Raw genomic sequence first — 27,177 nt, 5'->3', positions numbered from 1 at the left:
TAAAAGCCAAGCAGGGTTTTGCTTATGTCTAACCGGCCAGGACATTGTCAAGAATCACCTAGGGCTAGAGAAGACAAAGAGTGGTTTAGTTTTTCCAGTCTCTAGAGTGGAGACTGCTACAGAAAAGAAGTTTGGAATGGGTGGGGGTAAGCCACTGTATAACTAACGGGATGCTTGCTGTCTCTCCTTAAAGGAGATGTTAGGTTCCATTTGAGCACAGCTGGGGTATAAGGGATGCCACACACGCCACCACCAGGCCGACCCCAGGTGACCAGGCACTTGGCACCACAGGCCGCAGCCCACTCACACCTCCCTCTCGGGGGGGTTTCTGTCCCATAGGGCCACACCATTGAAGGAGAAAGAGAAGACGGTGTCTGTCTTAACTTTTAAGCCATAAAACCTAGGGCTGTTATTTTTGAGGCCACGGATAAGTGTTCAGTTAACTCAAAGAAGAAGAAGTCCAACCATTGGGGATGGTGACTAGTTCTCACCTTTCAACCAGCTGCTAGGCCTTGGCGAGGCAGCTGGCACCCCGGCTGGCTGGGGCGGGGGGAGGGTGCGGGGGGGGGGTACATGAGGATCCCTTCCAAGCCAGCTCTGCCCCTTTCCTTCTGCCTTCACCCTGGGGGCTTGTTTTCACCCGGTCCCGCCTGTTTATCCTTAGTTTGGGCGGCCCTCCCATCTCTCTCACCTGCAGATGGACCGTGTCTGAAGCTGTGTTGACACCCACCCCCTCCCCGCCCACCCACGTACTGCCCACCCCACTGCGGCAGGCTGGTGGGGAGATCCACCTTCCTAACCGCAGCCCCGCGTCAGGCGCACACATGATCCTGCGAACATTCCCCAGAGCGATGGAAGCTATTAGACGTGGTGGGAGGGTGTGGAGGGGAAGGCTCTGCCCACTCCCTCTGGGAGAGGATCAGGATTTGGGAAAAATCCAGAAGGACCTTCAGGCATGACTCACACTTGGTGCTCAGTGGGTGTCTGCCCACAGGAACAAGAAGGTAGGCACCCCGCCCCCATTGTCAAGCGCGCCTGGGGGGAGGGGGGTCGGTCTCCTGCTGCTTCTGCTGTGCTAAAGCGAGCTCCTTGGCTCATGGGCTCATGCTTCGGAAGCTGGACCTTCGCAGAAACAGCACCCAGCCTGCCTGGGGGTGGAGCCAGAGCAGGAGCTGTGTCCAGCAAGGTCACCGCGTCTCCTAGTGATTAATGGACAAGGGTCGCTCACATCGACCCCATTTCCTGAATCCAAACAGCCCAGGAGTGGGGGAGGGGTGCAGGGCAGCGGAAGGCTGATACAGGAAGACTTCCAAAGTTCTGCCTTAGACCCTCTGCTGTGCTGGTAAGGGTGTAGGCAGAGGGGGAAAGCGACCCTCTTGGGAGCTGTGGGTAGGAATACCAATTGGCTTAGCATTTGGCCTTACCTACCCGATTTTAAATGTGCCGCGTGATACGTACGCTACAGAGAATATTTACACACACATAGTAGCTGAACGAGGTACTCTGAATCTGGAGCATGATTTGGGGGAGTTGAGGGATGTACACTTTTTACTTCCTGCACCTCCGGATGTCCATTTCTTGCCGATGAGCACGTATTACCTACCTTGCTAATTATGAAAATAGCATCACCACCATCTTCCCAGTTCAAATGTGTTATCAGTATAGATAAATACATTATCACCCTGGGGGAGAATTCTGGCCTGGGGGCTCCTGAGTTGAACAGGTAGAAGTTTTTGGGTTTTTGTTTTTGTTTTTGTTCTTTTTTTTTTTTTTTTTTGAGAGAGTGTGAGATTGAGGGGGAGGAGCAGAGAGAGAGAGAGGGAGACAGAGAATCCCGAACAGGCTCCAAGCTGTCAGTGCAGAGCCCCACACCGGGCTCGATCTCACAACCATGAGATCATGACCGAAACCGAAATCAAGAGTCAGACGCTTAAACGGCTGAGCCAACTAGGCCCCCCCACAGGTAGAAGTTTTTAAGAGTCCGGAGGGTCGCAGGGGACAAGATGCAACTGGCAAGGGGACTTGGGGGCACAGTCAGAGAGGGCAGTGTCCAGCCTTTTCTGCTTGGGCTGCCTCAGGGCTCTCCCCTGAGCCTGAGCCCCCAGCACGCAGTTTATTAAGGTGAAGAAATAGCAAACAGGAATGAGAAAAAAGTATATAGCCCGCCCATAAAAAAGATAAAGTAAATTAAAAGAAATAAAAAGATAATTAAAATGATATAAAAAGCAGTATGCAGTTAACTGAGGGAAGGAACTAAAATAGCCCCCAGCTCGGCCCCCAGCTCTCCCGCAGCTGTACCGCCCTGGGGTTGCTGAGCACAGACACTACCCCTCGAGGGCCTCCGGTGTCCCAACTGCACTGACCTGGGAGGCCGGCAGGGGTGGTCTCCCCATCTGCTGCTCTGTGCTGGGGGGCAGCGCACGGGCTGCTCCCTAACTGCTCACGGCAGAACTGGAATCTGGTGGGACCCTTCAGACAAAAGCGGGAAGGCTTGGGACCCTGGGAGGAGCACCGGGATGTGGGGAAACGGGACTGTCACGGAGCTACAGACCCTGAGCCCCCCACAGCCCCATTCTCGCCGGTTTCCTGCTTCTCAGGCCTGCCTTTCTCTTCCTCAAAGAAGGGGGTGTCCAAGCTTTCTTCCAGGGAGTCCTTGGGGCCCCAAAGCCCTCTCTCTCTTTTTTTTTTAATGTTAACATTTATTCATTTTTTGATAGAGACAGCGCATGAGTGGGGGAGGGGCAGAGACAGAGAAGGAGACACAGAATCCGAAGCAAGCTCCAGGCTCTGAACTGACAGCACAGAGCCCAACGCGGGGCTCGAACTCACGGACCGTGAGATCGTGACCTGAGCTGAAGTCAGACGCTTAACCGACTGAGCCACCCAGGCGCCCCGCCAAAGCCCTCTCAAGCCCACCTCTCCCTGGTCTCTCTGGGAGTCTTCCCCTTCCCAGGGCAACTGATAGAACGTGTACCCCTTTAGGACACAAGGGATAGTCTAGGACTTGGCCTAGCTCTGAGGAGAGGGCTTGACCAGCCCCTCTCCGTGTGCAGTATGTTGCCCAAAGTCGGGGTTCTGGCAAAATCCCATGAGAAGACCTCAAGCTTCCCCACTAAGGTTATGTCAGTCTGGCTGTCAAAGGCCTCTCTGCTAGGTGGGGGAGAACAGAATGCCTGGCCCTCCTTCTGGCAGCTTCCTCTCTGTGGCCCCTGCAGCAACAGCGAGAACAGGGCCTCATCCTCACTCCTCTGTCTGACTTGCAAGAACAACGCCTTCTCCTTCCATATAGAAAAGAAGCCTCTGCAGCGAGTGGAAAGCTTAAACACGCGTTGCTGCATCCTCGCCGTGGAATATTCTTGAGTGTGTGAAAGGATGAGCGGTATCTGCATGTGGGGACGGGGAAGGGTGTCTGCGCCAGGTTATTGACGCCGAGGGTCTGGTCTCCCAGAACAAAGGAACACTTAACCGGAAATAAATCTCCACCACTGAGCACAGCCTTCTGCTTTGAGACTGGGTGTTTTCCAAGGCTTCAAAAGCCCAGGGACCAATTCTTGGTTAAGGCTCGAGCTTAAATTTTGAGGGCTCCCCACCACCTCCCCCACCACCCAGAAATCTCCTCGGGGAAAGAAACGCTCCCAAGTACAGAGCAATCTGGCTCTGAGGGAGGGGCGGGGGCAAATGATCACCCCTTGCTCCCCCAAACCGCAGGGGTCTTTCCTCAGTCACTACAAAATAGCACGATAACAATAAAAACGAGAAGATGAGATAAGAGGAACATAATATAAAATTATAAAGAACAAAATAGAGATAAGGAATCATCAAGATAAGTAACACAGAAGTAGAGGACCAGCAGATTAAGAGGATAAAAGAAAGAAATGAGCTTTAAAATGATACAAAACATATAATCAACAATTTACAAGATTAGGGGCTGAAGTTATAAAAACAAAGGTTTACCCTGGTCAGATGGGACGAGCGATCAGGGAACTAAAGAGGCCAGCAGTACACAGGGTTCTTCTCTGTCTCATCCAGGGTCAGGATTTGAGCCCGATTTAGCCGACTCCGACATCCCTTCTGGACCACGTCTCGCCTCTCAAACGTTGTTGGACCTTTGTTCCTGACTTTTGCCGAAACTCGTAACATGGTCTTCAGCTCATCTTTCTGCCAGGGGTTCCCGAAGCAAATTTTATTGGGAACTATATACCAAAGTTCCACAATGCCAAGTTCTGAGTTCCAGAACTCCAAAAGCCCTGAACATCAAAAACGTCATCTTTTATTTGGAGGCATAACCCAATGTGGCCGGAACCCATTCGATGGCAAAACCTGACGTGAACTGAAGTGAAGCTATTCTTAGGATGAGTGTTCATCCATTTCCTTTCAGAAACATCCATGTGTCTGGTTACAGGGCACTTCCATACACCCAGCACTGGGAGTTGTGTGATACGGAGTGTTTGTGCCTTACATCTTTTTTTTTTAACCATCTTTCTAAAATTCTAAAACACATCTGGCCTCAAGGTTTCAGATAAGAGATTGCGGACCTGGGGTGCCTGGGTGGCTCAGTCCGGTAGGCGTCTGACTCTTGATTTCGGCTCAGTCATGATCTCACAGTTTATGAGTTTGAGCCCCACACTGACAGTGCAGAGCCTGCTTGGGATTCTCTGTCTCCCTCTCTCTGCCCCTCCCTTGTTGCTCACTCTCTCTCTCTCTCTCAAAATAAATAAATAAACTTAAAAAAGAGAGAGAGAGAGAGAGAGATTGTGGACTTGAATGAAAATTTTCCACTAGATACAAGAATGGATATGCACAAGTATGTGTATATACATACATATATATATATATATATATATATATGTGTGTGTGTGTGTGGTGGAATATTATACAGCAATGACAATGACTGATCCACACTATGTGCAGCATAATGTGGAGAGAAAGAAGCCAGACACAGAAGCATCTGTGTTGGAAGGCTCACGACCACATTATTTTTGTGTGTCCGTCTCTTACATTCTATTTATATAAAGTTCAAAGACAAGAAAGCTACTCAGGTAGGATTCTCTCATCAAATATAGGCCAGGACCCTGATTGCCGCTCCCCCTTCAGGGCCTCGGCTGACCCCCTGTGCTCACAGCCCCGTCACCGGCTCAGGGCCAGTCTGCTGTGCTCCCTCCCTTTCCACCTTCCTCTCTCGGCCTTTGTCTCCAGCCCCTCTTCGCTTTCCCTGGGTGGAGTGCTCATGGGATGGTGGCAATCTTGTCTTTTCATGCTTTTGTCCCAACTCCACTTGGGGTCCCTCTCCACCCTCTTCCCCGGCCATTCACACCAGTGTTTTATCTTCCTTCATTCCCTCTCCTCCTTGGCTGACGGGGTCTGCTCTCTTCCTGTCCTTGTGTCTCCACCGTCTGATCCTGGGGATCAGCTGGCTCTGGGCTTTTGTTTGGGCCGCAGGGCTTTCTCTCTGCCTTCCTTCCCCCTCGTCTCGATGTCCTTTGTGGGACATGTACTTTTATCTCCCTTTGATTTGCTCTCTCCTCTTTGAAGAAGAATGAAAGTCTCGGCTAATTGTAGCGGGAGGGCAGTGACGCCCCTTTTCCCCTCCCGGCGTCTTCCCCACCAGGCCGAGCAGGAAGGGAAATGAGGGCAATTCAGACTCCCACCTGCTCCCCGAGTCAGCTCGGGTCTCTCTCCCCCATGGGCTCTTCTTCCCCAGCTTTCTCAAGGGGAGACGGCACGTGCTGGAGCCCCTCACCACCGCCTCTACCAAGTCTCCCTAGACCATCGCTGGTCCATGTCTGTCTTCACCGCGTACTGGTGTGTGTCAGCCACCACGGAAGGTGCTCGGCGCCGAGTGGTGAACAAGACAGTTGGGCGGTCTCTGAGTTCACAAGTCCTCGCAATAAAGCGGGCCAGGAGTCTGATAGGGCAGTTACTTTAATGTCTCCAAACAGAGGACCTGAACTCAGCGTGGGGGCAGGGACTGTCTCTGAGGAACTGGCGTCTGGATAACTTGCAGGAGTTAGTCAGGTGGGAGACGGAAGGTAAACAGGTCCCGAACAGACAGAACATTTGTCTCATGGAGAGACGACACGATGTGAAATTCCCTGCATGAATTTGCGGGGCATAAACTGCTGGGGACCCGTGATGAAGTCTTGCAAGGAGCCTGGAGTTTATTCTGAGGATGTGGGCAAGTCATGGGAGTGTTTTCAATGGGCATGTGACGGATCCTGTTTGTGTTCGGGGTGGGGTGGAGAACAGAGCACGACTGGAGGGAGGGTGAGGAGGTTATTCAGTCTCTATTGCCGCCATAATAGATTCCCACAAATTTAGTGGCTTAAAACAACACAACTGTATTATGTGATAGTTCTGGAGGTCAGAGGTCCAAAGTCGGACTCGTGGGCTGAAGCTAAGATTCTGGCAGAGCTGGAACCTTCCGGAGGTTCAAGTAGAAAATCACTTTCCTCGTCTTTTCCAACTTCCAGAGGCCACCTGCATTCTTGCAGATCATAGCCCCTTCTGCCACCTTCAAAGGCCATCTTGCAAATCTTCCATTGTCACATTCTCTCCCTCATCTGACCTTCCCGCCTGTTGTATGGAACTTTGTGATTATATCAGGCCAACCTGGATAATTCAGGATAATCTTCCCATCTCAAGAGCCTTAATTTGGCTACATCTGCAAAGTCCCTTATGCCATAGATGGTGGCATGTTCACGGGTTCTGGGAAGTAGGATGTGGACATCTTTGGGGGCCTAGCACCGGAGGCTATTGTGGTATTTCAGGAAGGACACAATGATAGCTTAAACTGAGTAGCAGCAGTAGAGATGGAACCAAGGGGATAGATCTGAGATAACTTTAGGAAGTAGACTAACTGTTGACTGATTGGAGATGGGAGACGAGGGAGAGGGATGAGCAGGGAGCCCTTCTAGCTCTCAGGCTACAGCAACTGACCAAATGGCAATGCTGTTTACCAGACAGAGGACACAAGACAATACCGCGTTCAATACAGGGAGTACAATAAATACAGGAAGAGATGAGTTTGACCTACCTCTGAGGCACCCAAGAAGAAATGCCCAGAAGGCAGCTGGGCATTTATCTTCTTCCGGAGCCCAGAAGAAGGGTCTGCGAGGGCCACAGAAGTTAGAAAAAAGAGTCAACAAATTATGGCCAGCAGACTGTTGTACAAATAAAAGTATTACCAGAATACAGCCAGGCTCATTCACATCCGCATTGGCTGTGGGTGCTTTTGCACTACAGAAGCAAAGCTGAATATTTGCAATACAGAACGTTTGGCCTACTAAGCCATACGGCCCTTTCACAAAACGTATGCCAACACTTGGGTTGGAGAATCACCAGCCCAAAGGTGGTACATAGGAGTGTAGGGTGACCCAGGGCAAATATGTGGAGGGAGAAGCCCAGAGGCCCAAGAAACCCAGCATTCAAGAAACAGGAATAATACAAAGAACAAAGGAATAATACAAAGATAGACATTGAGAGCTAGTGGCCAGAGACATAGGGAGACAACCAGGAGAGCTCAAGCTACAGAAGACAAAAAAATATGTGGCAGCTTTAAAATATGTCCACAAGCTCTCTGATACTGAAGGGGATCAGAATATGCCACCCCAAAACATGCCGCTTTGGCATAAGGGTTATTTTGAGCTGAAGACAACTGAGAAACAGCGAACACCAAAAAAAAACCCAAAACAAAACAAAAAAACAACAAAACAAAAACCACCCCCAAACAAACAAACAAACAAAAACCTCTCTGCCCTCCCCAACTATTTGCCTAGAAGCAGGCTTAGGTTCTTAATCACCAGAGACTCTTATCAGCCCAGAGACAGCACAGAGAGGAATCTACATAACAAACCTCACTGAAATCACCCTTATCTTCCATTAGCTTTCCCTATATATTTTCCTTCCCATGGTTTGCCACTCTCAGAAGCCTAAAACCCTTTTCCTCTGGCTTGCCATTTCTCTACAAATTTATTGGTTTTTGTTAAGATGCTACAAGCCTAAATTCTAACCACCCTTCTGAATGACTCTTCACTGTTCACTCTTTCTCCCTCATGTACGAGCTCTACACTACATCGTGTTAATAAACTCTATTTGTTTTTCTTGTTAATCTGTCTTTTGTCAGTCTAATTTGCAGGGCCCCAGGTAATGAATCTAAGAGGGTAGAGGGAAAAGGTTTTTTCCTCGTCTACAGTACTCCTCAATTCTCCTACCCTTGATGGTGGGCTAGCCTTAATGACTCTATTCTCAGAAATGGAATCAAGCAAAGTGGTAATGTGTAAATTTAGTCATAAAAGGTCATATTTTAGGTCATAAAAGGACTATACATTCCTCCACTTTCTGAAAATAATAAAGGAAGGAAGTTATGCCATATTGTGGGGACACACAAACAGCCTACAGAGACATCCACATGATGAGTGGTTGAGGCTTCCAGCTGAGAACCAGAGAGGAACTTCGGCCACCTGCCAAAAGCCATCTGAATGAGCCATCTTGGTAAATCCCCAGCACTACGCAAGCCTTCAGATGACCACAGCTTGGCCAGCGTCCCGACTGCAACTACATGAGAGCTTCTGGACAAATCCACCCAGCTCAGATGCTCTGGAATTCTTGACCTACAGAAACCCTGAGATCATAAATATTTGTTGTCTCAGGTGACTAAAGTTTTGGTGTAATTTATTATACGACAGGTATAAGTAATGCCACAAGGAAATAAGTGTTTCAAGGAAAGCGTGATCAATGGCCATGCAGCTTAGAAGTCGAATGGAATTTAGCAGAGTGTGTCCATGGTTACCTTCTGGGGTGTGCTGAGTCCTGTGGGACTGTTCCAGAGTTGATGAAGTCTAACAAAACTTTTGTAGGAGCTCCTTGGCCAGGATGAGGACAACTGAAGCTGGCCATCATTTGTTTTCTCACATATGAAATGCTGGAGGGGAAGAAAAGAAAGGGGCATGTGGGGCTTCTCTAGCATCAGTCCTCCCTTTTTAGACAATTTTGGCCCATACCAGTGTGAAGCTGGAAAAGCCTTATTTTTTTTTTTAATGTTTATTTATTTATTTTGAAAGAGAGAGAGCAATCAGGGGAAGGGCAGAGAGAGAATCCCAAGCAGTTTCCATGCTGCCAGCATAGAGCCTGAGGTGGGGCTCGACCCCATGAACCAAACCATGAGATCATGACCTGAGCTGAAATCAAGAGTTGGACGTTCAACCGACTGAGCCACCCAGGTGCCCCAAGAGCCTTATGTGTTTTTTTTTTTAATTTAATTTTTTAAAATTTATATCCAAATTAGTTAGCATACAATACAACGATTTCAGATTCCTTAGTGCCCCTTACCCATTTAGCCCATTCCCCCCCACACCCCCTCCAGTAACTCTCTGTTTGTTCTCCATATTTATGAGTCTCATGTTTGTCGCCCTCCCTGTTTTTATATTATTTTTGCTTCCCTTGCCTTATGTTCATCTGTTTTGTCTCTTAAAGTCCTCATATGAGTGAACTCATATGATGTTTGTCTTTCTCTGACTGACTAATTTCACTTAGCATAATACCCTCCAGTTCCATCCACAGAGTTGCAAATGGCAAGATTTCATTCTTTTTGATTGCCGAGTAATACTCATTGTATATATATACCACTTCTTCTTTATCCATTCACCCATCGATGGACATTGGGCTCTTTTCATACTTTGGCTACTGTTGATAGTGCTGCTGTAAACATGGGGGTGCATGTGTCCCTTAGAAACAGCACACCTGTATCCCGTGGATAAATGCCTAGTAGTGCAATTGCTGGGTCATAGGGTAGTTTTATTTTTAGTTTTTTGAGGAACCTCCATACTGTTTTCCAGAGTGGCTGCGCCAGCTTGCATTCCCAAGGAGGCTTATGTTTTTAGAAAGGCACTAATTACAAGTCCTTCCTGGGCCCTTGGCCAGAAGGCTTATGGAGAAAATCAAATAAATGAATATTCTCTGCTACTTCTCTGAATTCCTCTGAAGTCAGGACATCTGTTGATGCCTTTCTTATATTTAGTAAATGATCAAAAGTGATTCGTGTGCTTCAGTCCATAATCACCTGACCACACAACTCTTGAGGGGGAAAATGTCCCAGGAATCTGACTTCAGTTTCCACTTCTCACCTAAAACTCGTCTCTCAAGAGTATCACAGAACCATGTGCCAGATCGACCAACCCTTTCTTGGTTGCATACTTTTTGACATAGATCAGCTAGTTTGGTGAGAGAATGAAGCTGTATACAATGAATTAACTTCTTTGCTGTGGTTTTTTTTTTTTTTTTTTTTATTCTCAACCTAGGTATATTTTATTAAGCCATCTTTTTTTTTTTTCTTATGCATTCTCAAGATTGGCCTTTTCTATGCATGTATGTTTCATCTCATTTATTTATTTATTTATTTATTTATTTATTTTTATTTTTTAAAATTTATATCCAAATTGGTTAACATATAGTGCAACAATGATTTCAGGAGGAGATTCCTTAATGCCCCTTGCCCATTTAGCCCATCCCGCCGTCCCACAACCCCTCCAGGAATCCTCAGTTTGTTCTCCATATTTAAGAGTCTCTTATGTTTTGTCCCCTTCCCTGTTTTTATATTATTTTTGCTCCCCTTGCCTTATGTGCATCTGTTTTGTCTCTTAAAATCCTCAGATGAGTGAAGTCATATGATGTTTGTCTTTCTCTGACTAATTTCGCTTAGCATAATACCCTCCAGTTCCATCCACAGAGTCGCAAATGGCAAGATTTCATTCTTTTTTGATTGCCGAGTAATACTCCATTGTATCTATATACCACATTCTCTTTATCCGTTCATCCATCGATGGACATGTGAGCTCTTTCCATACTTTGGCTGTTGTCGATAGTGCTGCTATAAACACGGGGGTGCATGTGTCCCTTCGAAACAGCACACTGGTTCCCGTGGATAAATGCCTAGTAGTGCAACTGCTGGGTACTAGTTATGTACCATTTTGGGGCAGAATTGAGAAAACAGTAACTCAGATAACTTCCGGTGTTCTGCGGCTCAGAGGAGGAACCCTCGTTGAGAAAGACACTCACAAGCATGTGTTGGATTTCAGGGTTGCTTCAGCTTGAAGAATTCTGGCTAACTCAGCATGAGGCCACTGAGCTCCTGAATAGGCTGCTCCATATTTAAACACTTACTATGGTGGCTTGTTTACTTGTTTCTTATGTTTTATTCACTTGTATCATTTTAGCTTTTGGTCCTTTTAATCATTCAGTCTTCGATTTGAAGTGATTTGGCACAATTCAATTGTTCGTAATGTGCTTTGTCTTTTCTTACTATTTTATACCTCTTTTTTTTTTTCATTTAAAGTGCTTGTTCTCAATGATTGCTTTTTAAAAAAAATTTTTTTAACATTGATTTATTATTGAGAGACAGAGACAGAGCATGAGCAGGGGAGGGGCAGAGAGAGGAGGAGACACAGAATCCGAAGCAGGCTCCAGGCTGTCGGCACAGAGCCCGACACGGGGCCTGAACTCAGAAGCCGCGAGATCATGACCTGAGCTGAAGTCGGACGCTCAACCGACTGAGCCACCCAGGCGCCCCCCAATGATTTTTTTTGTTACTCTTTATCACTTTTAGTTTTATGGTTGCCCTCTTTTTATCTCATATTTTATTACAGCTTCAATTTTCTGTTTATTTTTATTTTTCTCTCTTTAATAATTGCTTAAAAATTTTTTCTTAATGTTTATTTTTGAGAGAGAGAGAGAGACAGAGTGTGAGTGGGGGGAAGAGCAGACGCAGAGGGAGACGCAGAACCCAAAGCAGGCTCCAGGCTCTGAGCTGTCACCACAGAGCCCGACACCGGGCTTGACCCCATGAACCGTGAGATCATGACCTGAGCTGAAGTCGGACGCTTAACTGACTGAGCCACCCAGGTGCCCCATCTTTATTAATTGCTTTTTAAAAAATAATTTCTTTTCTGTTAGTTACTAATTGGGAGTCATAAGCACACCCCTAGGGTGAGCCATGCTATATGTGATCCATACCAGAAGCTAAGGAGGACAGAGGATTCTTCCCTCTAGGTCACCTTTCTAGGTCCCTTTAAGGATACCACATTCCCTTCCTGTTTCAAAAAGTTGTAACCTGATTGATATGGGAGACCCAGCATCCAGAAGATCCCCCAAGATCAAGTGCGATGGCCGCTGACATTTCCATCCCCCAGAGTACACGTCCCTATAATCAATCCTCTGTGCTTAAGTGAGGTGGGACCCAAGCATAGGCTGGATTTCACTTTCAAGTTTAGGTTATGTTATCTGACAAAGGTGAAGGGATTCTGCCTATGTATTTAAGGTTCCGGATCAGCTGATGACTTTGAGTTCATTAAAAGGGAGATTATTCTGGATGGGCATGACCTAATTAAGTGAGCCCCCCACCCCCCCGCCTTTTTTTAGTTTATTTATTTATTTTGAGACAAGGCGTGCATGTGGGAGAAGGGGAGAGAGACAGAGAGAGAATCCCAAGCAGGCCCCCGTCAGCAGGGAGCCTGCTGGGCGGCTCAAACCCATAAACCTTGAGATCACGTCCTGAGCCGAGGTTGGGCGTTTGACCGAGCCACCCAGGTGCCCTTAAGCGAGCCATTAAAAGATACAGGGCCTGTCCTAGAGTCAGAGATTGGATGTATGAAACTGATTCCACTGCCGGCCTTGAGGAGGTCGGCTGCTATGTTTCTTGTTTGTTTCTTGTGGCCATAACTTTTCTTTTTTCACTTTTTTAGTGACATCTGATGTTCACTGAAATTTTACAGTGTGCCAGCATCAGTCCAAGTTTTTTTTCACTGACCTATATATGAGTATAGTTGACACACGATGTCACATTGGTTCCAGCTGTACGACATCGTGGTTCCCCAACTGCACGCGTTACACTGGGCTCATCACGAGTGCGGCTACCATCTGTCACCGTGCAAGGCTAGTGCAGTGTCATTCCCTGTGCTGGACCTTTCAGCCCAGTGGGCTTACTCGTTCCATAACTGGAAGCCTGTACCTCCCACTCCCCTCCTCCCATGTTGCCCATCTCCCCTACTCCCCTCTGCAACCACCAGTTTGCTCTCCGCGCTCCCGGGGTAGGCTACTATGTTCAAGCGGCCTGTGAAGGCCACACGGCAAAGGGCCTGAGACCTAGATGCTGACAGGAGTCCCCCGCTAACACCTAGCAAGGACACAGGGACGCCAGTCCTACAAGTGCAAGGAAGTGGACTCGGCCAACAACCCAAGTGAACTTGGAAATGGGCCTTTCTGCAGGCGAGCCTCCACATGAAAACAAACCAGCTGACCCTTTGATTTCTGTGTTGTGGCCCCATGAGCAGAGGATCTGTCTAAAACATGCCAGACTCCTGACCCGTGGAAGCTGTACGATAGCAACTGTGTGTTGTCTTAAGCCACTAGGCGTGTGGTCATTTGTTCCACGTGGGTAAAACCTAATGTGTCACGTGATATCATACTGATAACCTTCCCGAACTGCTGCTTCCCGAACTTCCCGAACTGATAACCACTCTAAACCCTGTGGACACTGAGCAAACTCTCTGCACTCACCACCACCTATCAGGAAGGGGAGCTACAGTCGCTTAAGCGCCTGACTCTAGCTCAGGTCGTGATCTCGCAATTTGTGAGTTCGAGCCCACTGTTGGGCTCCGTGCTGAGAGCTCAGAGCCTGGAACCTGCTTCGGATTCTGTGTCTCCCCCTCTCTCTCTGCCCCTCCCTCACTCACCCTCCATCACTCTCTCAAAAATAAATAAAACATTTTTTAAAAAGGGGGGGGAGCTATGTGCCAAGTTCCATTTGCAGAAGGATTTTTAACATAAAAATGGTTAAGGTTAACAAATAAAAGTATGGGGTCTTCAGCCTTCCAACAAGACTCCTTGGAAGGAAGGAAGGTAGAAGAACCCCTACTTTGTGTCACAATTATATCTTCCAAAAATGGGTCAAACAACATTGCCCATCCCATGTCATCTCATAAAGTGGCTTTGACACTCCTCCCGTTGAGAAGTGAGTCTACGTCCTCTTCCTTTGACACTGGGCAGACGTAGGACAGTAGTAACACTGTGACTTCCAAGCTAAGTCACCAGAACATTCATCCTGGAAGTTTTCAGCCACCATGGAAGCAGTCTGATTACCCTGAGGCCACCATGCTTGGAGCTACCTGACATCAGCCCAAGCAGGAGACCACATGGAAAGGCACCGTGACTACATGAAGAGAGTGAGGTGCTTCACCAGACCCAAACTCTTCAGATCCCCTACTTTTCCGGCTCTAGCCAGTTGACTACAACCATAGAAAAGATCCCAAGCCACAAGTGCCCAACAACTGGGAAAAATAAGCCCACTGACCCAATCAAAGGAGGGAGGCGGAGACTCAGAGCACATTGAAGCGAGGCTTTAATTGATGTTTTTGCAAGAGCGGGTGTCTGACGGACAGACACGGAGAAGTTACAGCAGACAATTTATCTCCTAGTGTGCAAGTCCCTCCCCGGCTCCTCATTGGCTTAGTACTACAGAGGTTACAGCCTTATCGGGAAGTCGCCTATGCCCATAAGGCAAAAAGGGAGTCTGATTGGAACAAACATACATTCCCTGAGGTGACGCAGAAACTTTCAGTCCCTCCTCCCTTTCTTCTACGACGACGCAAGCTCATTGCAAAGCCCACGATAATAAGCCCGAGTAAAGGAGAGGGGAAGAAGAATAACCAGGAAGTGAAGTGTCTAAAGGTTTGGGATTCCACTGTCGGGGTGGGGAGTTTGTACATATTTCCAGCAGGTTGTAAATGTACTGTTAGCTGGACAGTACCGCTTTTCTTTAGTATTTCTGAAAATGAATAATTTCCCTTACTTCTCACACCAACCCCTTGCAAATTCCTGACCCACAGAAACAGTGAGAGAGAGCGAAGCTATGGCTGATGTTTTACGTCATTAAATTTCAGGGTGATTTGTTACTTTGTTAGGCAGCAACAGATAATCAGGACATTTTAGTTTCAAGTCCTTCCTTAGGTCAATCTGCCCCCTGCACAGTTCTGAGTCTTGACTGGCCTCCCTTCTACTCTTACCTACCCTGCCCCCATAACCCTGAGCAGAATTATGAAAGGTCCCCTTGGTGTGTAAATTGCCTCAATCCCCTTCCTTTGTTTTGAGATTGAGGAGAATTTGCCTAAAATTGGGATTATCCTCTAGTCTTGAGTCACCTGTGTTTTTGCTGGATTAACCAAGACACAAGAAGACCACATTTAAAAGTTATGCTCGCCATGGGGCACAGAAGGCATAAACACAGGACACTGACCTCAAGGAATTTGCGATCTATTTAGTGTTTTTTAAAAGTCAAACAGGAGCGCCTGGGTGGCTCAGTCGGTTGAGCGTCCGACTTGGGCTTGAGTCATGATCTCATGGTTCGTGGGTTAGAGCCCCACGTCAGGCTCTGTGCTGACGGCTCGGAGTCTGGAACCTGCTTCGGATTCTGTATCTCCCTCTCTCTCTGCCCCTCCCCCGCTCATGCTCTGTCTCTCTCTCTCTCTCTCTCTCTCTCTGCCAAAAATAAATAAACATTAAAAACAACGATGCAGTCTCTGTTGAGAAAACCTCCGGGGCACTATGTTGCTCAAAGTAGAATGATCATTTCATTTGTTACCCAAATCTCACAGTTTTGAAAGTGAAAGGGAACACTATTACTAATCACCTTGGGAAACCAGGCATAAACTGGCACTATCCTGGGCAAACCAGAACATGTCGTCCTCAGAGCCACAGGAACGTACTTCGGGAGAGCCATGAGAGCTCTTACTCATTGTCAAACCATAACTTTGGTTAAACCCAACCTCTTCTCCCACTCTGCACCTGTTCTCAGCAGCTGAACATGGCTGGGAACCATACACAGCTATGCTGACTGCTCAGCTCTGAACCCATGCCCATTTATCACACGTGACTCTTGGTGCTACGTAGCAAACATGCCATGTTTCCCGCTCTCCTGGACAACGCTTTCACCTCTCTCTCTCCTTCCTCCCACACTCCAACGCGTTCTCCTTCATCCTCGCTCTGAGTCAAGGGCCCTACTCCATCCACCTCTCTGCTCCTGTGCCCATACGCTCTGCCTCCTCCGTGCTGTGTGGATACGCTGTCTGTGCTCCAGGATGAGGAAAACTCCTCTGCTCATACACTAGGTCTTATCTACTCTCACCCACTCAGGATTCTGCGCCCACGGTTCTCCTCTGTCTCTCCTGTTTCATCAGTGTTTCCCTTAGGAGGAACATGCTGCTATATATCCTGTTTTGATGTTTTTTAGGTTTATTTATTTATTTTTGAGAGAGAGAGAGCGAGCAGGGGAGGGGCAGAGAGAGGGAGGGAGAGAGAATCTCAAGCAAGCTCCATGCTGTCAGGCTGTCAGCATGGGGTCCGATTCAGGGCTCGATCTCACAAACCGTGAGATGAAATCAAGAGTCCCGTGTTTAACCAACTGAGCCACCCAGGTGCCACTATCTCCCGTCTTTAAAAAACCCTCTCTTGGGGCGCCTGGGTGGTGCAGTCGGTTAAGCGTCCGACTTCAGCCAGGTCACGATCTCGCGGTCCGTGAGTTCGAGCCCCGCGTCGGGCTCTGGGCTGATGGCTCAGAGCCTGGAGCCTGTTTCCGATTCTGTGTCTCCCTCTCTCTCTGCCCCTCCCCCGTTCATGGTCTGTCTCTCTCTGTCCCCAAAATAAATAAACGTTGAAAAAAAAAATTAAAAAAAAAAAAACAAAACAAACAAACAAAAAAAACCCTCTCTTGCCTTTCTGGCAGTGATGTCCTGCCCCCAAGAACATACCCCTCACAAAGGACCTCCTGCGCCCATCCCCAGAAGAGGAGAAGAGGAAGCACAAGAAGTGCCTGGTCCAGAGCCCCAACTCCTCCTTCATGGGCATGAAGTACTCAGCGTGCTACAAAATCACCACTGTCTTCAGCCACGCACAAACGGTGGTTTTGTGCGTGGGCTGCTCCACCGTCCTGTGCCAACCGAAAGGAGGAAAAGCAAGGCTTACACAAGGATGCTCCTTCAGACAGGAGCGGCAGTAAAAGTACCCTAAATCAACATGAGTGGGAAACTATCCCAATAAACTGATTTTGGACACAAAATAATAAATAATAATAATAATTAATAATAATAAAGTAAAAACCCTCTCTTGATTCCATTTTCCCCTCCAGTTATGACCCCAACTCATTCCCTCCCTTCACACAAGATTATTTGAAAGAATACTCAGTCTCCAATTTATCTCCTTTCGTACGACCTTCAATCCACCCCCGTGAGGGTTTTGCCTCCACCACTCCACCAAAACCGTTCTGGCCATGTAGCAAATGAGCTCCACATGCCACATCAGGGGACAGTTCTCATCCTGTCAGCAGCATCTGACAAAGAGCATCTTCTAAGACTTCCTTGAAAGACGTTTTCCCTTGGCTTATAGGGCACTACGCTCACCTGGCCTGATTCCCGCCTTTCTGGCCACTCTTTCATAGTCTTCTTTGCTACACCCCCATCCTAAACGTTGGGGTGCTCTGAGCTACTCAGTTTTCTATCCGTATTCACTCCTTTGGGGATTTTATTCAGCCTCACAGCTTTCAGTCCTATCTTTCTCTGGTGATTCTTCAACTCGTACCTCTAACCTTGATTACCCAATCGTCCGTCCAACATCTCCACCTGGATGTCTAACAGGCATTTCAAATTTAACGTGTCCAAAATTGAATGCCTGTGTTCGCCTTAACGCTGCCCCTTCTTCGGTCTTACCAAACATAGACAGATGGCAACTCTATTCTTCCAGCTACACGAACAAAAAGCTGTAGTGTTATCTTTGACTCCTCTTCCTCTTATGCCCCACAGCCAACCCACGAGCAAGTCCGGAGTATTCTACCTTCCAAATGTTTCCAGATTCAGACCACCATCATCTCTCACCTCCTAACCATCGCCTCTTACCACTATCTCTCACCTCCCAACTTACCTTCCTGCTCCTGCTCTTGCTTCCCTCTCGTCTTGTCTATTCTCATCCGTTAAATCCTAAGTCAGATCATGTCACTTCTCTCCTCAAAAGTCGTATTTCACTCCGGGTGAAGAGGAAAGCATTCCCCTTCCCTGTCACCTCTTTGACCTCTTCTCTTCCTTCCCCTCTCGTTCTCTCCGCTGTAGCTCGTTGAGCCCCGCTGTCCTTCCAACACACCAGGCCTGTGTTTTTGTTCATGCTGTTTCGCCCACATAGGACGACCTTCCCCCAGATATCCTTATGGCTACCTCCCTCATTTCCTTCAAGGGTTAATCCAAAGGTCATTTTCTTAATGAAGACTTCCTTGGTCACTATCAGAGTCAGCATCCAAAATGTCCCCTAATGATTGTCTCTTGATCCCCATACTCCCATGTTTTCCCGTCATCCCTTCCCATATCGTACTAGAGCTCTTTTGTGTGGCAGCAGAAGGGATGATATGCCACTTCTGAGGTTAGGTTATAAAAGCCTGCAACTTGCACCTTGGGCATGCCATCTCTTTTTCTCGAGTCATTCTCTGTAGGTAAAGCGAGCTGCCATGTCATGAGCAGTCCTATGGAGACAGGCGAGGAACTGAGGTCTCTTGCCAAGAGCCGTGTAGGTTGAGCATGGAAACTGATAGCCCATGCCTTGACTGTGATTGCATGAAAGACCCTGAGCCAGAATCACTGCTTAAGCTCCTCTTGTCCTTCTTACCCTCAGAAGCTGTGTGAGACAGTAAATGTTTATTGTCTTTGGCTGTAGAGTTTGGAGATAATTTGTTATACAGCAATAAATGATATTGACAACATGTCCAAACCCAGCCCCTGAGATATTAGATCGACTTTCCTGTTTTATTTTTTTTCTTCTTAGCATTGATTACTATCTAGGATCTCTCTCTCTTTTTTAATGTTTTTATTTATTTTTTCAGAGAGAGGGTGCAAGTGGGGAAGGGGCAGAGGGAGAGGGGGACAGAGGATCTGAAGTGGGCTCTGCGCTGACAGGCTGACAGTAGCTAGCCTGACATGGGGCTTGAACTCACAAACCATGAAATCATGACCTGAGCTGAAGTCGGACACTCAACCAACTGAGCCACCCAGGTGCCCCAGCATCCATTATTATCTAACATATGATATATATTTTTTATTTACCTTGTGTTTGTCCCTCTCTTCAGCTAGGATGTAAACCGGCAGGGATTTTTGCCCTTTCTGTTCACTGCCAAACTCTAGCGCCTACAACAAAGTCTGGCACGTAGTAGGCACCCAACAAATTTTTGTCAAATGAATGCATAAAAGAATGAATGGATCTGACATCAGCTTTTAGTCTTAAATTCTCCTACATAAATTCAGTTATAATCCTAATCATTTACCCACAGTTTTCCCAGTATTATTTTTAGTACCCAAACCTGTATGGCCAGTTGTGCCGTAACACAACATATGCTACTAAAAATAACCACACTATACAAATGCCGTGCAATGAAAACCACGGGCTTAAGGGGAAAGTGAGGTTAGAAGGCACAATACCCAAACACTCTGTTAGTGACAACAATGAAAGACAGGGGCCTAGGGGCGCCTGGGTGGCGCAGTCGGTTAAGCGTCCGACTTCAGCCAGGTCACGATCTCACGGTCCGTGAGTTTGAGCCCCGCGTCAGGCTCTGGGCTGATGGCTCAGAGCCTGGAGCCTGTTTCCGATTCTGTGTCTCCCTCTCTCTCTGCCCCTCCCCCGTTCATGCTCTGTCTCTCTCTGTCCCAAAAATAAATAAACGTTGAAAAAAAAAATAAAATAAAAAAAAATAAAGAAAGACAGGGGCCTAATAAAATGGTAGTACGGTTTATACATGTTAAATAGTTGAGAAATATGTAAACGCCACAATAAATATAGCATTATACCTCAACGCAGATTTGAATTTTGCATATGGAAGTGGATGTTGGAAGGGGCACAAACTTCTGGGTTACTGTGAAGTGCTAAAGGGGGGTTATCTGAGATTGGAAAGAAAATGATAACACCAGATACCAAAGGGTATGGTTTGTAACACCGTGAACTTAGGTGGGGGCAGACATTTGAGGGGTGTGCTTGTCTACATTTTATGTATTCCCACCCTGCTTGGTTCAGCTGGGTGCGTTTTTCTCTGCCTAATGTTTTCCAGGGCAAAATCAAGCATAAGCAAATGCAAAAATCACATCATGTTCAAATTGCTCCCTAATATATGAATCAGATTGGAACAAATTCATGTTTTCAAAACAAGCCTGACAGCAGAACCGACTGTATCTTTGTTTATAACATTGTCTAAGGTCATTCTTTCTCCTTTTTGCCTGGCCAATTCTGCCTTCACTTCAAGGTTTATTTTCCCTTGCCTCTGTTATTACCTGTATTGACTTTATCATCTTTGAACATTCTCAGGCTTCCTTCTCAATTCTATCTTATTGCCATCTTGATATCTTATCAGTTCACTCTACACTTGGTTATGTCTCTCTCTCCAGCTAGCTATAAACTACTTGAGGGCAGGGGTAGCCTCCAACTCACTGTGTCCGTTTGCTCATCTTCCAGTACTCATCCTAGGACTGCGTCTTGCATACAATGGACATTGGAAAACTCTGTTGGTTTGATCTCAAGGCAAGACTACATGAGGCCTTTTCCATCTCATAGCTTGATACCTAATGAAAGCAGTACAGTCACTTCCGGAGAAAACTCAAACCAAGATTGAGTATGAGAAACCAAAGCCTAAGATCAAAGATGAATGTGTTAAGTCGGTAGCGAATCCCAAGAAAGGGGCAGTGTTCAATGACTACCACTTGGCTGGTTTGATCAGGGATTTAATCCTAGAATGCCTGAGTCTTCAACAGAATTTTGAAGAAAAGAAAGGTAATTTTGACTCCGAATTTAAAATGTCTTACCTAGAAGGAAAGGAGTCCTTGATACTGGATACCTAAATTAATACCTCCCGAAAAGTGAAGGATGGGTTGAGATTACATTTCTCTCCAAAGATAGCAGGCAAGGCCCCAGAATGGATGATGAGGGTGATCTAAGTATCAAAGATTAGGCCTTGGGGAAGGGAGTGGGGTGACTTTGGTGCTTCACTGACGGGGCACAGACTTAAGAAGCAAAAATGGGTCAGGCCACATCATTGCTCATTCTAGAGGCATCATTCAGATGGCAGTTTCTGGGAACGTTCTTTCTTTTCTTTTCTTTTTTAGTTTATTCAAGTAGTCTCTACATCCAATGTGTGGTTCGAACTCACAACTCTGAGATCAAGAGTCCACATGCTTTTCTGACGGAGGCAGCCAGGCACCCCTCTGTGAACTTTCTCTATGCCAACTGGAAATGAGTCTTTCAAAGGGAGACTGACAATCCACCTGCATCCAACTATGCCTCAGGATAGGGGAGGATATGAGGACGGGGAGTGGTACAGATAGTGCATAATGCTAGAACTCATTCTAGGGGTCTAAGTAGGGTATATGGCCCAAACAATCAAAACCCTGCATTATTAACTCAAAATTAAGATCTCAAGCTTACAGTTATTTATATGTGCCTTACCTATTCATCAGCAGAAGCTGAAATCTCTCCTTCACCTCTACAACTCAGAAGGCTCTTTCTCAGGGGGTCAACCTCCCCTCATCTTCTTAAGGAGCCCAGGGGCCCTTGCATTTCCCTAAAGTGGAGGAGGAAAACTGTTTTCCCTCTACCCATATTAGGTTTACTATAGGGGCCCTGTAAATTAGGCTGGTAAAAGACAGATTAACAAAACAAAAACGGAAGTTTATTAACATGTGCATTGAGCATACGCACAGGAGTACCCAATGATGAGTAATTCAAAGAGGTGGTTAGGACTTGGGTTTATACAGCAGCTTAAAAATAAATTTTTAGGGAAGTGCCGAGAGAAAGGAAAAGGACTTTGAGTTTCTAAGGCAGCAGTTGGTGGGAAGGTCAATATGTGAGAGAACTAATGGCTGATAAAGTTTCAGTAAAGTTTGTTAAATAGGTTGCTCTGGTGCCATCTCTGGGCTGATAAGGGTCTAGAGTTGTCTCCAGTCATTGACCTCTATTCTTCCTGGTAGAACAGGGAGGGGGGACACCTTTACAAACTTATGTCCTGCTTTTAGGCAAACAAGGGGAAGTCGGAGCTTTTCTCGTGTCTGCTTCTTCTCAATTGCCTTCAGCTCAATGTAATCCTTTGCCAACATGCCATATTTTAGGGTAGCATATTCTGCTACCTACCTTCATTAACATTCTGTGAGTAGGCTCCCCAAGTCCCCATCCTAGCTCATGTCTGCAATAACTTAATTTCTACTTTATTGAACTTCCTTGGGAACTCTGAGCCATTGCCCAGCACTAGCTGCCTGGATCCAATAGGATTATTCTCAGATTCTGGGAAACAGTGCCACCCTTTGTGCCCACACCTTGTATTGGCCAGGGGACCTTCCCATATATCAGAGGCAGCTGGTGGAGGACAATTAGGTCATGTCAGGAGGCACAAATGAACATGCCAGAGGGGTGGGGCAGCATGTAAGGCTCTCGTTGTCCCAAGTCTTGTCCAATGGCTGTGCCATGTGCATCAGGAGAGCTACGAACATGGCTGCTGCTGTGACTACTATGGCTTGCTGGGTGCTGAAAAAACAAACAATGCCTCTGTCCCTGTCCTCTGTTGCCAGAACTCAGAACTAATCACAAATATGCTCAATGGTAGTCCATCCCAAACCTTAATATTTTTTCTCTCCTCTGCCCTCCCCTAACCTGGGGAGTGCAGGTGGAGGATAATCTGAGATAAATGGCCTGGGAGGAGTCAGGAGGAAACTTCTGAAAAGCTGATTTTCCAGTTTGGCTGGCCAGTAGGTTGCCAGCCACAGACACCCTACCCTCCTCCCAGACACTGCCCTCAGACCAGAAATTACACCGCTGTTCATTTCACTGAAGGGAATTGACAGGTTTGATAACGAAAGACAGTCAAATAAACCCTGCAATGGTTTATAAATATGTATAGGTTGGTTGAATACTTGGGAGTCATGATGATCTTTATAGAAGATGATGAAATTGAACATATTAGGATGAAAACAGCCACGTGAATAATGCTTTTTATAAGTAAGCTCCAACAAAGGTATTTTTGGTTTTTTTTCTAACCTCTGGGAAACAATTTTATAATTGTAATTGTAAAATGTTGACTCTTCGTTTATAACATTCCCCCCTACAACTGGGAAGATGTCTTAACACAGTACCAAAACCTTTCAGTCCAAGAAAAGAGTTTTGAATTGGTATAACCATGATGGTGTTGAGTGCCCATTTCTACCTGGGAATGGCTTGGAGTTCTAGGGCAGGCAGCAGCTCCCTGGTTTGCACCAAGGACATCAGAAGAATAATGAGATTCTGTGTCCTGGGCTCTGAGGCCCTTCCAGAGCCCTTCAGTCCACCCTGTGGAGGCCTAGAGACCTCTCCTCATCTCCTATCGTTAGAGATTGTGTTAGTCAGCTCAGGTTACCATAACAAAGACTGTGTTAGCTTGGGCTGCCCTAACAAAATACCATAGACGGGGCGGCTTAAATACTAGAAATTTATTTCTCACAGTTCTGGAGGCTGGGATGTTCCAGATCAAGGTCCAACAGGGTCAGTTTCTGGTAAGAGCTCTCTTCCTGCATTATAGATGGCTGCCTTCCCATTGTTTCCTCACACCTTGGGGAGAAAGAAAGTTCTGGTGTCTCCTCTTACAGGGCACTAAACCTGTGAGGGCCTCCCGTTATGACCTCATTTAACCTTGATTACTTCCCTACTCCAAATACAGTCACATTGGGAGCTGGGGCTTCAGCATATTAATTTGGGCGGTGGACACAATTTGGTCCATAGCATTCCATGCTTGCTCCCCACCAAATTCATGGCTTATTGCATGCAAAATACATTGATTCTATACCAATGACCCCAAAAGTCTTACCTCATTCTAGTATTAACCCTGAAGTCTAAAGTCTCATCTAAATATCATCTAAATCAGGTATACATGTTTGAGGTATATTCATCCTGAGACAAAATTCCTCTTCAGCTGTGAACCTGTGACATCAGACAAATTGTGTACTTCCAAAATACAATGAGGGATAGGCATAGGCATTATAAGTAGGAGAAATTCGGGGCACCTGGGTGGCTTAGTCAGTTGAGCGTCTGACTTCAGCTCAGGTCATGATCTCACAGTCTGTGAGTTCGAGACCCACGTCGGGCTCTGTGCTGACAGCTTGGAGCCTGGAGCCTGCTTTGCATTCTGTGTGTGTCTCTCTCTCCCCCTCCCCTGCTCATGCTCTGTCTCTCTCTGTCTCAAAAATAAATAAAAACGTTAAAAAAAATTTTTTTTAATAAATAATTGGGAGAAATCCAAAGGAAGGAATGGGTGATAAGTCCTAAGCAAGTCCAAAACCTAGCAAGCCAAATTCCATTAGATGTTAACTTGAGAATAATCTTCTTTGGGTCAATGCCGTGCCTTCTGGACTCCCACACCCAAGGCTTTAGTCAGAAGCTCTCTGGCCTGTTGAAACCAATGCAATGGACCCACCTTTTGAAACCAAGAAAGCAGCCCTGATAATCTCAATTACTTGAGGGGTTGTTTTTCCCTTTTCTTAAAGAATATCACACATTTGATAAATATCTCTATGGTCCTGTTCTGTAGTATCTAAAAAGTCCAACAGCTTTCCTTCATTTTGTTTTCTCTGTCCTCCTTAGTTCACACTGGCAGTGTCTTTGCTAGTATAATCACATCTCTATGCCTGGCTTCTGCTGAAGTGGCTGATTAAGTCCATGAGTTACAACTAGGATCTCACTCTCTCCCTTTAAGTTTATTTATTTTGAGAGAGAGAGAGAGAGAGAGAGAGAGAGAGAGAGAGAATAAGCAGGTGAGGGGCAGAGAGAAGGAGATACAGAATCCCAAGCAGAATCCCAAGCAGGCTCTATACTGATGGTGCAGAGCCTGATGCAGAGCTTGAACTCATAAAACGTGAGATCATGACCTCAGCCAAGATCAAGAGCCAAACTCTTAACCAACTGAGCCACCCAGGTGCCCCCATCTAAGATCTCTTTATCAAATGGCTGTTTAGCTACACCCTTAGTGTTCTCTTCAGATCAAGTTTTCTCATTTTTTTTTTTTACAGTATGGATAGGCTGATAATTTTCCCAATCTTCAAGTTCTGGTTCCTTTTTGCCTAATAATTCCTTCTTCAATCCATCTTTCTCCTTTCATATTTTATTATAAGAGTCAACCATTTGGAATGAACCAAGCCATTCCTTCAATACTATGCTTGGAAATCCTCTCAGTTAAATATCCAATTTCATTGCTTGAAAGTTCCATCTTCCACAAAACACTAGAACATATAGTTCAGCCAAATTCTTTCCACCTTATAACAAAGATCACTTTTCTGCCAGTTTATAATAACGTGTTCCTCGTTTCCATCTGAGACCTCACCAGAATCGCCCTTGACATCCATATTTCGAGCATGCATGTCAAAAATCTGCCAGCCTCTACCCAGTTCCCATTTCTAAAGCCACTTCCACATATTTGGGTATTTGTTAGAGAAGCACTCCCACTTCTAGGGTTCTCTAGAGAAACAGAACCATATTTTAAAGAAATTTATCGTAAGGAATTGGCTCACATGATTTTAAGTCCCAAGAGCAAGTCAGCAAGCTAGAGACCCAGGAGAGCTGATGATGTAGTACCAGTCCAAGTCTCAAGGCCTGAGGACTGGGAGAGCCAATGCTGTAAGTTTCAGGCCAAAAGCTAGGAAGCTTGAGACCCAAGAAGAGCTGATGTTTCAGTTAGACTCCAAAGAGAGAAGACCAATGTCTCAGCTCATCAGTTCGGCAGGCAAAATTCCCTCTTACCCAGCCTTTTTTGTTCTGTTTGGGTCTTCAGAGGATTGGATGAGGCTCACCCACATTAAGGAAAGCAAACTTCTTTACTCAGTCTACCAACTCAAATATTAATCTTATTCAGAAACACTATCACAGACACATCCAGATTCATGTTTGACCTAATGTCTGGGTGTCCTTGTCCCAGTCAAGTTGACCCATAAATTACCCATCACAGTGATCATCCAGGGAGGTTATAACAGGTGATTTAAACCTTTCTCTCAACAAGCTTTGAATGAGCATATGATAAGTACAAGGTCCCACTCTTAAGTTCTTTGAATGTCAGTTTAATTCTGTTCAGTATTATTTGGTTCCAATTGTGGCACAGACTGTTACCACAGATGGTGAGCTTGCTTCTACAGAGATCTTGTAGATGCCCACTGAATGGCCTGGTTTAGCTCATACATTCTAGGCTATGGATAGCAATACCGTCAAGACATGGGCAGGAGTGTGGGGAGGCAGAAAAGAAGAAGCTATTGTAGATCAGTACTTCTCAAGGAGTATATGAATTACTTGGGAGCTTGTTAAAATGCAAATTCTGGGGGCACCTGGGTGGCTTAGTTAGTAGAGCATCCAAACTCTTGATTTTGGCTCAGATCATTGATCTCCTCATTTGTGGGTTTGAGCCCCACGTGGGGCTCTGTGCTGACAGTGTGGGGCCTGCTTGGGATTCTCTCCCTCCTTCTCTCTCTGTCCCTCCTCCATGTGTGAGCTCTCTCTCTGTCTCTCTCTCTCTCTCTCATTCTCTCAAAATAAATTAAAAAACTAAAAAAAAAAAAAATTCAGATTCTGATTCAGTAGCTTTGAGGTAGAACCTGGAGATTTTGCATTTCTAACAAATTCCCAAGTGATGTTAATGCTGCTGGCCCAGAGACCACACTTTGAGTAGCAAGGTGCTAGATGATCTGTAAGTTCCCTTCAGAGCCCTTAAATTTGGTCCAATTCAGCAAATGTTCATTGAGAACCAATTAATTATGTGCCATGATACCATGAGGGGGGCAATCAAGGCATGAAATGTGCTTCCATCCTTTAACGAGCTAATTGAGGAAGGTGGACAAAAGCCACAAGTCCCGTAAGTTCAGCAATGGCTCAACCTTCTGGGTCAACCTCTGAGTGTCTAGTTTCTTAGGAAGGCATTCTCCTTGAAATGTTTATATCAGTGCTTTCCCAAGAAGTTTGGTCTCAATTTTTTTTTTTTTTTTTTTTTTAGAAGCCAGAGCCCTGAAGTACAGTAGTTCAGCTGCCTAAAAAATTAACCTGAACAGAAGAATAAGAACAACAAAAAATCAGTTAGATGAAAAAGTGTAAGGTTCTTCTTAAGCCCATGGGGGCAGC

General features: G+C 46.1%; 1 protein-coding gene across 1 annotated transcript; it reads left to right on the top strand.

The window, feature by feature from the left end:
- Positions 1-16,771: 16,771 nt before the first annotated feature.
- Positions 16,772-17,043, top strand: LOC115504842 (40S ribosomal protein S27-like; the record flags this gene model as incomplete). Its single annotated transcript, XM_030302049.1, has 1 exon — positions 16,772-17,043. A coding segment is annotated over one exon (270 nt), but the record flags the coding sequence as incomplete, so codon positions are not given.
- Between the last annotated feature and the right edge of the window lie 10,134 nt (positions 17,044-27,177).

The sequence above is a fragment of the Lynx canadensis genome, chromosome F1 (genome assembly GCF_007474595.2).
Source record: "Lynx canadensis isolate LIC74 chromosome F1, mLynCan4.pri.v2, whole genome shotgun sequence".
NCBI lineage: Eukaryota > Metazoa > Chordata > Mammalia > Carnivora > Felidae > Lynx > Lynx canadensis.
The sequence above is the reverse complement of the archived record's forward strand: the minus strand, read 5'-3'. Positions and strand labels throughout refer to the sequence as shown.